At 41.3% G+C, this 12,776-nt stretch overlaps 1 protein-coding gene across 1 annotated transcript in view; it reads right to left on the minus strand.

Annotated features, from left to right (window-relative positions):
* The window catches only part of cdh23 (cadherin-related 23), a 138,119-nt gene that overhangs the window by 85,756 nt on the left and 39,587 nt on the right, over nucleotides 1-12,776 (minus strand). Inside the window, exons 6-7 of the mRNA XM_026310064.1 lie at nucleotides 2,153-2,347; nucleotides 1,932-2,060 (exon numbers count right to left, since the gene is read on the minus strand). Coding sequence (XP_026165849.1) covers nucleotides 1,932-2,060; nucleotides 2,153-2,347 — 324 coding nt within the window. The remainder of the gene's footprint in view (nucleotides 1-1,931; nucleotides 2,061-2,152; nucleotides 2,348-12,776) is intronic.

The following is a 12,776-nucleotide window of genomic DNA, read 5'->3' on the forward strand; positions in this document are numbered from 1 at the left end:
AGAGCATATCTCCTTAAACCCAAGACAACCCCTCTCCCCCTCTTCATCTTTTCATGTCTAGCTATACAGTGCATTACCCCCAAGCCATTCTCTTTTTCTCCTCATTGACTTGACAGCCAAATTGTGTTTGTCCTAGAAGAAGCTTAAATGTCAGTCCAAGCAGCATGGATTCACAGCTATAACAGCTAAAAACCCTGCCCGGTGATTTCATCTGAAAAAAATATATTTTCTTCTACTCCTTTGTCAAGGTTTTCTATGGATGATGGGTTGATCGGCTGGAGCAAAAGAAAAAAAAGACATACACAGAGAAACAAACAGGAACTAGGAGTGACAGAGGCAGAAAGAGAGGGGTTTGTATGTGTGTAACTCTGTGTGCTCCCACACTTTTGAGAAATGACCTATGACAGGGATCCAAGTTTGATATCCCTTTACACATAAATGTCATGGGCCTTGAGAACACTTGACACACTTTCCATCACTGTACGCCCTCGGCTTATCACAGCCAAACACTGCCTAATGGGAATGACACATGCCTGTTAGAATACTACATGAGGGCATCAGAAGTGTGTGTATGTGCACAAGAGCAGCGACACTGCTGCAGTGTATTTCGCCCTGTTGGTACCCTGTCTGTATCTGCTGTGGAGTCAAAGGGGTTCAGCAACAGTTTTTGGTTACGTGACCTCCTCTTACACCATTGCTATAATAGGATTATACACTGCCCCCTACTGTTAGAGGCAAGAGCTACAACACTCCAAGGAGTACTACTTAGACTTAATGCTGCTCAGCTGTTGTGAGAAATCTGAAAACCCACTCAGCAATTTCAACGCTGTGATTCAACGTAATGCTAATCTTTTCAATTCCTTTCTCTCAAATATTTTTCCTCTCTCTTTTTGCCTTTTCTCATTTCACCTCAATATCTTTTTTCCTTCCCCTTACATCCTCCCTCCTCTCTCTCCTGTTGTGACCTTCCTGATGACAGTTGATGAATCAGAGAGTCAGAGAGACACCGGGCGTCGACTTCGTCACGCCCCGTTAATATGCATGCAAATGTAGCACTTGACATTTCTACTATGGTGCGTGCAAGTTGGGGACAAGGGATGTGTGGCTGGGTGTTTGATTGGGGGGGCTTGGGTACTGGGTTGGGTGAGTCAGGGGAGACATGGGGAGAGGCAGAATGAAAACTGATAGAGTGAGAGAATAGAAATAAGGACGAACAGTATTATGCCCCTGTGTGTAATTCCCTCTCTATGAGTGGAAACATCAATAGCTGGACCATTAGCCACCTGGGAGCTGAGTTTAGAGGACTGAGTCAGGGGAGTGAACATAATGGTGTACGTGGAAACAGACACTCAGTGTATTACAAACCTACTTGTAATAAAGACAAAGTTAAGGTCATGTTGAGACCCTGCTGCTTAGTACTTGATACAATATACAGACTTCATACATCACACATACAAAGCAGCATGAGCACATGAGGCAGCATGGCGTTAAATCCTATAGCCACAGTGACCTTTGCTAGAGGCCTCGCATCCCTGAAGCAGGAGTGTAAATCTCCAACAGTAATTACAGTCTCCAACACCCGCAGTGCTGTATGCACGAGCCCTGGGGCTGACTTTAGGAGACTGTGGGGATTGGGGTCTCAGGAGGGAGGATGAGAGGTGAGACATTCTGCCCTCATAATAACTCAGGCCACTGTTTTAACCATATTTCTCTTGTAGCTACACCAAACTCCTCCTGAATGATCAAAGAGGAGTATGAACATGGGACAGGAGGAGCTGGAGATGAGCAATGAGATGAAAGATAAGTGGAACATGTTGGCAACAGAGAAGGATGGGAGAGAAAGAACTGAACAGATTATTGGGTTTCGCACAAAAGCTGCATGAGAATATAAGCTGTGGCATTTGGATGTCAGGTGGGATTGTATTACTGACCAGGGGTACATCCTCCTCTATGTTGGTACTGTAGGGCAGATTGGTAAAAATGGGGTCCATGTCCTGGACATCAGTGATGGTGATAGCCAAGTTGGCCAGTCGTGACAGAGGTCTCACTTTGTCTTGATCCTGATACAAACAACATCAAAAGTAAAGTGTGCATTAGTTTGACAGAGTTTGGCCTGTGCTAATATAGGCAGAACATTTGTGTGGGTGCTGACCGTGGCGTTAACAGTCAGCTGGTAGGCTGAGGTCGTCTCATAGTCCAGGGGCCTGATGACGGTGACGGTGCCTCGGGCCCCGTCAATGGCAAAGAAAGGAGAAGGCGGCTGGAAAGAGAAGAGAACGCTGCCTCCAGTGCCCTGGTCTGGATCTGTGGCGTTCACCATGAACACTGATCGACCCACTGGTGTGTTCTGAAAGACACATTCAAGAAGACAGACACACACATAAGCGTTGGCATTGAACACAGGCTGACAGCAAGGTAGACATGACTCATGAAGTACATGACCTGATTTACACTGTGGTAGAATATATTTTTCCATTATTACAGTCAAAAAATGTTCAGGATGAATACTAATAAACTTCAGCTGAAGTAGAGACTAAACTTATAACCTTTATATGGTTTATAGAGAAGCCTTATCTAACTACAGAGCCACAGTGGACAATTTAATTTAGTCATCATTTTTGGAACACAGTGTCCTAGTTGTGACTGGGAATGTGCATATTATTCATCTCAATCAGCTACAGACCCTCCTCCCCAATCATTAGTGCAAATAACAATTTATTCTTGGTGAGTCTTGATAAATAAAAGCAGTGATTTCTGTAAGAACGTTTATCAACGGGTCGACTCAGCAGTTTTTCAGTGGCACCAAATGGCCAGTAGTGGAACACACCCTCAGTATGTTCTACTTATTTACCTACTGAATACCAAATGGACCAACAAGTTTCTCACACACACACACTCTCACACACACACACACACACACACACACACACACACACACACACACACACACACACACACACACACACACACACACACACACACACACACACACTCCCTGAGGAACATTATGTCAGATTACAGTATAAAGCTGAGCTGAGTGCCCTCTGCTGCGTTTCAACACAAGGTGCTGTGACGCTTTGGGGAGGATTGAGGGGTTGCAGACAGTGGGTCATGTCCATGTTGTGATGACTGACAAGAGAATCCTCATTTACATTTCTAGCATGTAAACAATAGACAACAAAAGTTGGAAGCTACTTGCCATTTCCCTTGTGCAATTGCAACTTCAAGCCCAACACAGATACCAAACTTGAAATCGACTAAGCAAGGACACAGATTGCAGAGCTTTTGAACTCTGCCTGGATAGTGACATCTCAATTAGACAGACCGTCTGCGGCAACTTCACTTTATGACTTCATCTGATAAAACATGTTTTACAGTGCAACTTCAATGCTGCAGGAATATCCTACTGTCAGAAAACAGATGCCCCCCTGTGGTCAATAAATCTAAATCTTGTCTACTGTGTTGGACCCAAAATCCCCTTGGGTAGACACACACACACACACACACACACACACACACACACACACACACACACACACACACACACACACACACACACACACACACACACACACACACACACACACACACACACACACACACACACATAATTAATAAGAAGTGAGAACAACTAGATATGAAAAAGATTGTGAGGTAGGATGGTAAGCTTCCAGGTATACTATTGGAAATAAACAGTTTCAGGGCTGTTCTCTGTTTCTCTCTGTCACTTCAACCGTCCAGATGTGTGGTCTTGTTTACTGCAGGGGAGAGTGCGACCACATGGGGAGGTCATGGTGTTGAACTGAACTGGGCCCTGAGCCAAAGCTACAGTGACACAGTTGACCCCACAGTCTGTCTGCATTGGCATCAGGGAAGTGTGGAGGTGTATTTGCATGTGTGTGTGTCCATACTATCCAGGGATCTTGTCTTGGTGTGTCAGTCACTGAGTGCATTTGTGTGGGAATACTCCAATGACAACATGTGCATGTTTCGTGTGCATGGGTTTGTTTGGACAGTATAGAAATCTGTGTGTGTGACCTGTCTTACTCAAGGACAGGCCAGCACCCAGATAACACAGCAACATAACACCAAATTAAGGTTAAATGCCTTTATCTGCAAAACTTTACAATACAGCTGTGGCAGAGAACATAAACTTCCTCAGGATCTCTGCTTCTACCATTCTACACTAGATTTCTGCCCCATGACTTAATTCCCATGTCTCTCTACACATGCTGGAGTGCTGGAAACTGCTCTGTGTAACCAGATTAAACTAGACTGCCACATGGGAACTGAGGGACAGAAAGTACGTACGTCTGAATGGTGCAACTACTCAGTTGGCTCAGTTTCTTAACTTTGGAGTTGGAACCCCCTTTGAAAGGTTGAAAGGTTAACAGGTCATTTCTGAGACTGGTGAACTGAAAGTAAATGCATTTTAAAATTAAAATAAACAAGTTCATCTTTTGGTAAGTCAGTTACTTTCCCAAACTTTGGTCATTGAGAAGCTTCACTGCAGGGTAGTAAACCTCATCGATAGTTGTTGAGTGAAGGAATAAAGTCACTAATCCACGCCTCCACAATAATAGCTGCATTTGAATAAACATCTAAGCTGCATTCCTCTGATATATTTATTATGCTTGTCAAGTAGTCTGCTTACGAGAGAGCTGGGAACACCTGTAAAGGTACTCCATAGCTTGGAGCATGACACTGATGCACAGGCACAAATTAAATGGATAAAAATTTTCAATATCAAACTCTAGGTGAATTAATTACATTTTCTTGCATTTGCTTATTTGTGCGTGTGTGTGCACTTGTGTACCTGTATGTGCATCTGGCATGAGTGTCTGCTATATCAGTTCTGCTTTGATGTCAAGGAAGCAGTTTGATAGTTCAGCATTAGTGAAGTCTCCGTACATATGTTTGTACCTCTTTTTGGAAAGTGGGAGCAATAATGTGGTTAATAAAGGGATGTGTGGAGAAAGTGACTGATATGATGCATCATTTTGCTGCCCTAAAGCATGCAAGTTTCTATCTCTCTCTACACAGCAGCCTAAGAAACAATGACTCATTAACACCGCCCCAAGTTTAATGCCACAGGGTTCAGTAAATAATGTCACACATTTGCATTCCAGTAAACATGCAAACATGCCAATTTTGATCTCTCAGATTTGTGTTCAAAACAGTTCAAGCAACAGCAGTTTCAACAAGCTTTGCTGGGAAGCACAGATGACCAACTCTGAATGTGTCAAGTGTTTCAGTGTGGTACATCAGATGTTATCAGGCTTGGCTGTGTGCAGGTGATGATCACCTATGTGCTGCTATTAGACTCTGGAAGCTCATCTCATTCTCATGTTCTTGTTTTCCCTTTATCCCCTAAAAGGCTTTGAAGGTCAAAATAATGTTTTTGCATAAGTGGTGCATTTTAATACAAAGAGAAAAAAGAAACTGTGCAACCTACTTAAACAGTTGTCTCGGATCATTAGCTCCTCATGATGTATTTTTTGGCATTCCAGCAGTCTACCGCTACAGAGAGCACTACAGCCTGGCGGGTAGTCTGCGCTTCACCATGGAGCTCAACAGAGAGCAAAGAGCCATCAGACAGATTCTCTTCTCTTTGGCCTTTTGTACCTTTCACTTTGTCGCAATACATTTGCCATAAGGTCATTGATTGGACCTGTGCGATGCCAATTACTAATCAGTGTGGGTGACCAGGCACAAAACGCTAGGCAGTGAATCCCTTTGCTGTTATTGCCCAATAAGACTGTCCAATCACCTCTCCATAAATAATCCATGCAATAAACACGTCCAGCATGCATTGGCGAGACAAATGGCTGCTAAACCACTGTTTGCTAGTTGAAGAGCATTGTACATGTATGCGTCACTACCTTAAAGATCAATTGGTTTGACATGGCTCATATTCCTGAATATATGGCTAAGCACTACTTTGCAGCTATTCAATAAAGGTGATCTATTTCCTTCAGGAAGCAGAACATTAAGTGGTGAGATGTTTGGAGAAGGATGAAGAGAGTTCCCTGCTGTGTCTTATCTGAAGTACACTGCTGGAATCACCCTCTTCTCCTTCTGACAGTCACTACTTAAGGATAGAGAGGAGGAGAGACAGGCTGCAGAGTACAGAGAGACAGGGACTTAGAGCATACTGTGCTAGTTTATACAGTGTTTGTGCTAGTCAGACTTGTGTCATAACCCTGAGATTTAATTCTGATTTTGCTTCATATTAATAATGTAACACACTGAAAATATATTAATTCTGTAATGCTTAATTTACCTTAGTATTCAGCCCCTTGACTATTACACTCCCAGTTGATTTTTGTGGTTTATGATCGTGTCCGAAATAGAATTGTGCTGAGCCAAAGATCCATGGAAGAATGTAAGAAATTGCTAAATCAATAAATGTTCCCAGGAGCACAGTGGACATCATTGTAAAAAGGAAGGAGTCTGAAAACACCCGGTTCTTCCAAAAGATGGCCCTTCAACCAAACCAGACAAAAAGGGCATTGGTTAAGCAGATGACCAGACCCCCAATGACTAAGGCAGCAGAGCATCTGAGATTCTTTGCAGAGATGGCAGAGCCTGTTAGAGGGACAGCACTTACAAGACTGACATCATGACAGAAACCCCCCCCCAAAAAAACAAACAAACAGTAACTTATTGGCCTGAATGCCATATATTTCATACCACGGGTACATCTTGTGAGAGCCATATTGCAACTGGTCATATGGTTAGCATATACAGCGCCAGTCAATCAAGTATGATGCTTATGGTGTTGATGGGACAAAGATCTTTGAACAAAACGTGCTCCAGAAAACACACAACCAGAACTCCATATTTCAGTACATCAAATCACACACAGAAGCCTATGCTGGAGTGGCTTCAGGTGGAGTCTGAATGCCCTTGAGTGGTCTACACAGTGCTGCAATGAAAAGATCACTGATGCACTGAGTCTTAAGTGACAGAGCTTGACGGATTAGCAAGAAAGAATGAGGGACACTAAAGGGACACCTAGGAAGACCAATAATGGAGCTGGAGCTGCTGCCAATGTTGATTCAACAAAGTAATAAGTACAGGGTCTGGACAGTGACTATATCTCCTTTAGATTTGATATTTTGGTTGCCCAGAAAAAAAAAACAGAGGGTAATATGTGTAGTATTGTAGAAGCAATATTTAAAATGAAAATGGAGTGAAGTCTGACTACTTCCCAAGCCCACTGCAGGCGGAAAAAAGAGGAACACGAATGTCGGCGATGCGAGAGAAAATGACAGACTGCAAGTTGTAAGAAGATGAGAAAAACAAAGACTGAGACGACAACAGACAGTAAGAAAAGGAAAAAGAAAAAACGAGAGCATAGACATGAGCATATGAAAGTGAAAGCCTGTCACTAACAGCCATGAGACAGCTTTAATAAAGAAGGGAGTCCCTCTTCACTTTTAACTGTGCCTCTACTGTATAATATAGTGGTGTTTGCACTATACATGAACGCAGCAGAGGAGTCTTTGTCTCCTGTGTGTCAAATTTTAGGTTCTACATGACAAGGCGACTTCTGGGACCCTACAGAATCAAGGCTGGCCAGACCTCAGGATAGCACAGCCCTGTTTCTCTCTGGGACTTTGAGGGATGACAGGGACTCGAGTCCACTGAGGTCTGGAGCTGTAAGTGTAATGGATTCCAGTAGTTAAACGTCAGCTCTCTCCTCTAGGGAGTCCTTGAGGGACCAGTTGCCATAGTGTGTGATGATGCTCTGTCCAACCGCAACTTAGTTTAATTCATTTATTTGTCACTCTAATGATGGAAGAACTGAAGCCAAATTCACTCAGACTGCAGTGTAAGTGCCAATTATCCTCTTCAGGAGCACAAGCTAAAAGCCCCAAATTAGTGTATGATTTGTTAAAAAAAAAAAAAAAATGCAAATCACCAGACCACAACTCCTGCAATGGAGAAGTACAGTGCCTATACTGTAAAAGCATAGTTAGAAGAGATTGCGTGATACAAAAATAGAAATCGTTAGCGATCTACATAAAATTTTACTCAAAAGGAATCATCAATTACAGCATGAATGTGAAAGATCAAAGGTTTATAAACATCTTGCATTGGCAACATATGACTGTTATTCATTAAAAAAACAGACCTGTACTCTGTACTTCTCTCTATGGAAATGTAGATTGCTGTCCATCAGTTATAATATTTATGCCATAATGTGTGTATTTCTGAACAGCATGGTGAACAAACCCTGTTCTCTCATAGCTGGTTACTATTCTTCTATTAATCTGCTAAGTGCATATTACCAAGATATGCATACCAATTTGACTATCACACTGATAAAGTAGATAATGACTCTCCATACTCATTAGCTTATTTACAATATAACAACACAGACATTGCGTTGACGTGCTCAGAAAGTGGTAAAAGTGCAACATTTTATGAAGCAGATTTTTTTTTTAAGATGTGCTGCTTTAAATAACCCATATAAACATGCACATGGAGTTCGCCATTCATTTCTTATCAGTTTTGTAAGGCCAACTCTCAATTGTTTGCCTTTATGTGACTATCAGTAGTTAACCTGAATAACAGACTGCAAAAACATTTCAACCTGTGATCCAAAATGCCATTACATTCAAGCATGACAATTCTAATAAACAGCACAGGACGACTGCCCATCTTAACAACTAATGATCAATTAGGTAATGACTAATGGGCCCACGGATTAACTGAAATGTTTAGTTCCCATCAATATGCCAAAGCCCTCCACATTTAACCTTTATCAAGCCCCGATCTTGTCACCCCTGAGGAGGCGAGCAGGGTCAGAAATGGTTAGTACTTGGATGGTATATTGCCACAAAAGACAAGGTGCTCCAAGCAAGGGTAGGGTGTTAAGATAGCAACTCGTCCTTGTAAAAAAAAAAAAAAAAAAAAAACAGCATGGGCGGAACACAAACTCAATAGGCCAAAATCCAGCTGCATTCTGCCCACTCTTAACAGAAAATCAGACTTGTGCATGATATTTCTGCTCTTTGAAATTAAGTTGACTTTTTGTCCTACCTGGTAAAGGCCATGGCAAACCCACAGACTTTTGACTACAATGCACTGCTCTTATTTTGTCAGAAATGTTAGACATGGTGATTTGCAAGGGTAGCGCCTTGGCTTTGGACCCCTGCTGCTCACAGCTCCAGAGGCCCAGCTGTTCACTACAATAGAGCCATGATTACACCTACACTGCTCACAAGGTTCTCGGTTCCTCCCCAGCTGTCTGCTCTCCGCTTCCAACCCAGCAGGCATGTGATTGTACCAGCTCCGCTCACCCTTTCACTTCCTGCCTCTCACAACCTCTGTCCCTCCATCACTGCCTCCTACATGTGGCACCTTTTCACACTGCCACTGGTATTATTCTAACCTATATGGGGGAATGTATTGCAAATGAGGAGAAAGTGAAGCAAAATAATTATGGGTAAGTGAGAAGTAAAGAAGTAGACAGATACAGATGTTAACTAAAAACTATCATGGCGAGGGAAAGTGTTTCTGGTTTTTAATTAGAGAAGAAACAGCAACCTGCGTTTTCACATTACACTGTTAAGTATTATCACGTGTTACTTAAGGCCAAAGAATACAGAAAGAGCTGACCTTATTAGAAATCCTTATAGCCAGGTACAGTCATATTTATTTTGACAAAACCTCACCATAATGAAGATAAAACAATATACAGTTCTTGAGGAAACATTTTTTTTTTTTTTTTTTTTTACACACCAATAAAATACTTTGCATTCAACTACAATAACTACATCAGAAATTAACTACCAAGTAATCTTTTAACATGCGTGACCTACAGCAAATACCATGTAGATTAGTAGTCTGAACATGTAGAGCAGTAAGTAACACTGTGAACTACATGAGCTGCAGAACTGTTGAAAGTGGACATAAATGACTTGTTCCCAGATTAAATTTGAATAGCAGCATGTCTTTGGCTATTACACCTGTCAAAGCACTCTCTATAAAACCCTTTCTTTCAGGTAGTAATCAACATTCAACATTGCTATGTGTCATTTCGTACCACAACATAAATAGACTAAAACAATATGCAATATTGGTAAGGCAGACGTTTTTTAAATCATGCAGTAGTATGTACCAGTATGTATCCTTAAAATAGTTCAATGGGCTAAAGCATGACTTTTAACACTTAATTTTCTCCATTAGTTCTCTATTCTTTGATTTGTCTTTTCCCCAAAGTCGCAGCCCCCAAAACGATAAATAGATCTGACAGCCCCACAGTATGGCTAGTTAATCTGAATTGACCATAGGGCAAATAAACCCTTAACTTAAATCACTTGAAGTGATTCTTTAAAAAGAAAAATGTTGATTACAAACATGTTGAAGACACCTGAATCATATTTGTATCACCCTAATCTATCAATATACTGAACAGATAACCTAAACAACTTCATGATGGAAGTACATTATATGACATACTCGGGTATAAAAAGAGTTGAGGTCAGGGCACTGGTAAAGATTTCACAGTATGCAGCTGTGGTAGAGATGCTGAAGCGGGGAATCAAAAGAACACTTAAATTAATCATAAAGGTGACACAGAAAGCTATATTTCACATTTGAAATTAGCTTATCAATAATTCACTGGTATTGAAATAAGAGTAAGTGTCCTTCATCAGCAAGGCTCCGAAAGTAAATGGGGAAAATTATACAAAAATGATTTATACCCTATTTAAAGTCACTTACTTTGGAACATTTTGAATTTCCAAATAAACATGCATTTAGTATGTGCTGAATTTGAGTTTTTGACTGTACACTGTGTGTGTACTGTATAGGGACTTTAGTGTGTATAGTAACCAAAGCTTGCAGTACAAGGGTTTTAGGACTTGGAAAAGATTGGACAGGTTTCTGATTGATGAGCTGGACACCTGGAAAGAACAACTGGGATGACCAGTTATTCTTTCCAGGTGTCCAAAATATTAAGGCGGGGACACACTTAATGACTGGCTGTAACCCACTAAGACAGCACATGCCATGTTTTCCATTGGCTTGCACATGTGTTTAGTTCTTGACAGTAAAGAAAGAGCACATGACTGTTTACATCCAAGTCAATTTACGCTGATGGAGAGGCATGGACATCACAGACTGTACAGTCTATAGCGAGAATCAGTTCTGACGTGTTGGGTCGATTTAATATTGCAGAGGCATTCACGCTCCTGCCACAGTTCAGTTTTTCCTCCATTTAAGATGTCAGGTGCACTTTCAGTTTTTTTTATTGTTCTCGAATCTTTACTGTTACACTTTATCCACTGTTAGTTCTCCTGAAACATAAGTGGTGTCATCGGTCATCAATGTTGTCGCAAATATTAATCATGTTTTAAAAAAAAACCTTTGTGGGAACAACTGGCAGTGACTGGGTGTTAAGACATAAGATTCGAATCTTTATGGAACGTACATAAAGATTTTATTTGCCAACTGATCCAGACTGAGACACAGTCCATATACTATTCATAATCAGCAAGTGTGTCCCAACTTCTACAGAAGACACAGGAAACAACCTAAAAAAAAAAAGAGATGTGCCATCGCACAAACATATGTCATAGAATAAGCTCCAGGACACTGCTTTCTAAAATAAGTCCTTAAGCCCAAGGGATGTGGTAACAACTTTAAATCATATATCATGGCCATACACAGACCAATGAGACAGTTCTGCTCATAAAATGATGTGTCTGTCATTACAATTCCACTCATGGCAATAGCTGCTGCTTTAGACTCTTTCCCAGTGGCGCAGAGCTGCAGTCCTGTTGTATGTACCTGTGATATCACAAAGGGGAATTGGTTTGAGCAAAGAGAAAAGCTGCCTGACTGACAACATCCAGTCTGTTGATGGGCCTATCAGTGGTTTAACTCCGTTTGCAGCCGAGTTGTATTCTTGGAAGACAGAACATGACACATTAGGGAGCTTTGATCGGAAAATGAAGGGTGGCAGATGTGCACGCGCCCTCTGTGTTTTGTACACAACTCAAATTCACAATAAGTTAATTGTCTATGTAAGTCTAAGTGTCATCCACTTAGAAATGAATCTCACACAAAATAAAACTTCTGTTAAACAGCTGGTAAAGGCTATGATTTGACATGCAGAGAGGCAGATCAGTACTAAGGGGAAATGAGGGAGGCTATGCAAAAATGGTGCTCATTTAGCCATGGCACCTGTACGAACTGATGCAATGAAAGCCAATCATACAGGGAAGCTGCCTCTTCCCGACATGTGAAAGGTCTAGTCTCAAGAGTCTAAAACTGCAATTTCCCCATTGTGGGACTAATAAGGGTAAATAACTTAACTTAATGGTTCTGAGAATCTGGCCTTTTGGTACTGATGCCCCTGCCAGAGCACCAGTAAATTAGTTTTACCAGGTATGTCTGGAACAGAGAGTGAAATTAAATTAAAAGACAGAAACTCTAAGGGAAAAGTGGAAAAGTGAACAGTGGGGACAAGAAACATCATAGGAGCATATTGTAAACTGAAAATTCATGGATAGATTAACAGTTACAGTCACTTGGTTTCTAATTGTCCATCGTCTATTGAAGGTAAAGATAAACCTTGTGCTGCAAATGCAGGTGCTGTGAGACTTTATCATACATATTTACAGGCAGGCAATAAATCTGGATTTGACTCAAAGTGATGACGACTGCTTACAACCAATAGTTCTCACACCTATTTGTTAATTTCTGTTCCCAAGGGAGAAAGGTGAAAAGTAAGAGTTACGCCCACTCATTATAGAGAC

Source organism: Mastacembelus armatus, chromosome 15 (assembly GCF_900324485.2).
Source record: "Mastacembelus armatus chromosome 15, fMasArm1.2, whole genome shotgun sequence".
NCBI lineage: Eukaryota > Metazoa > Chordata > Actinopteri > Synbranchiformes > Mastacembelidae > Mastacembelus > Mastacembelus armatus.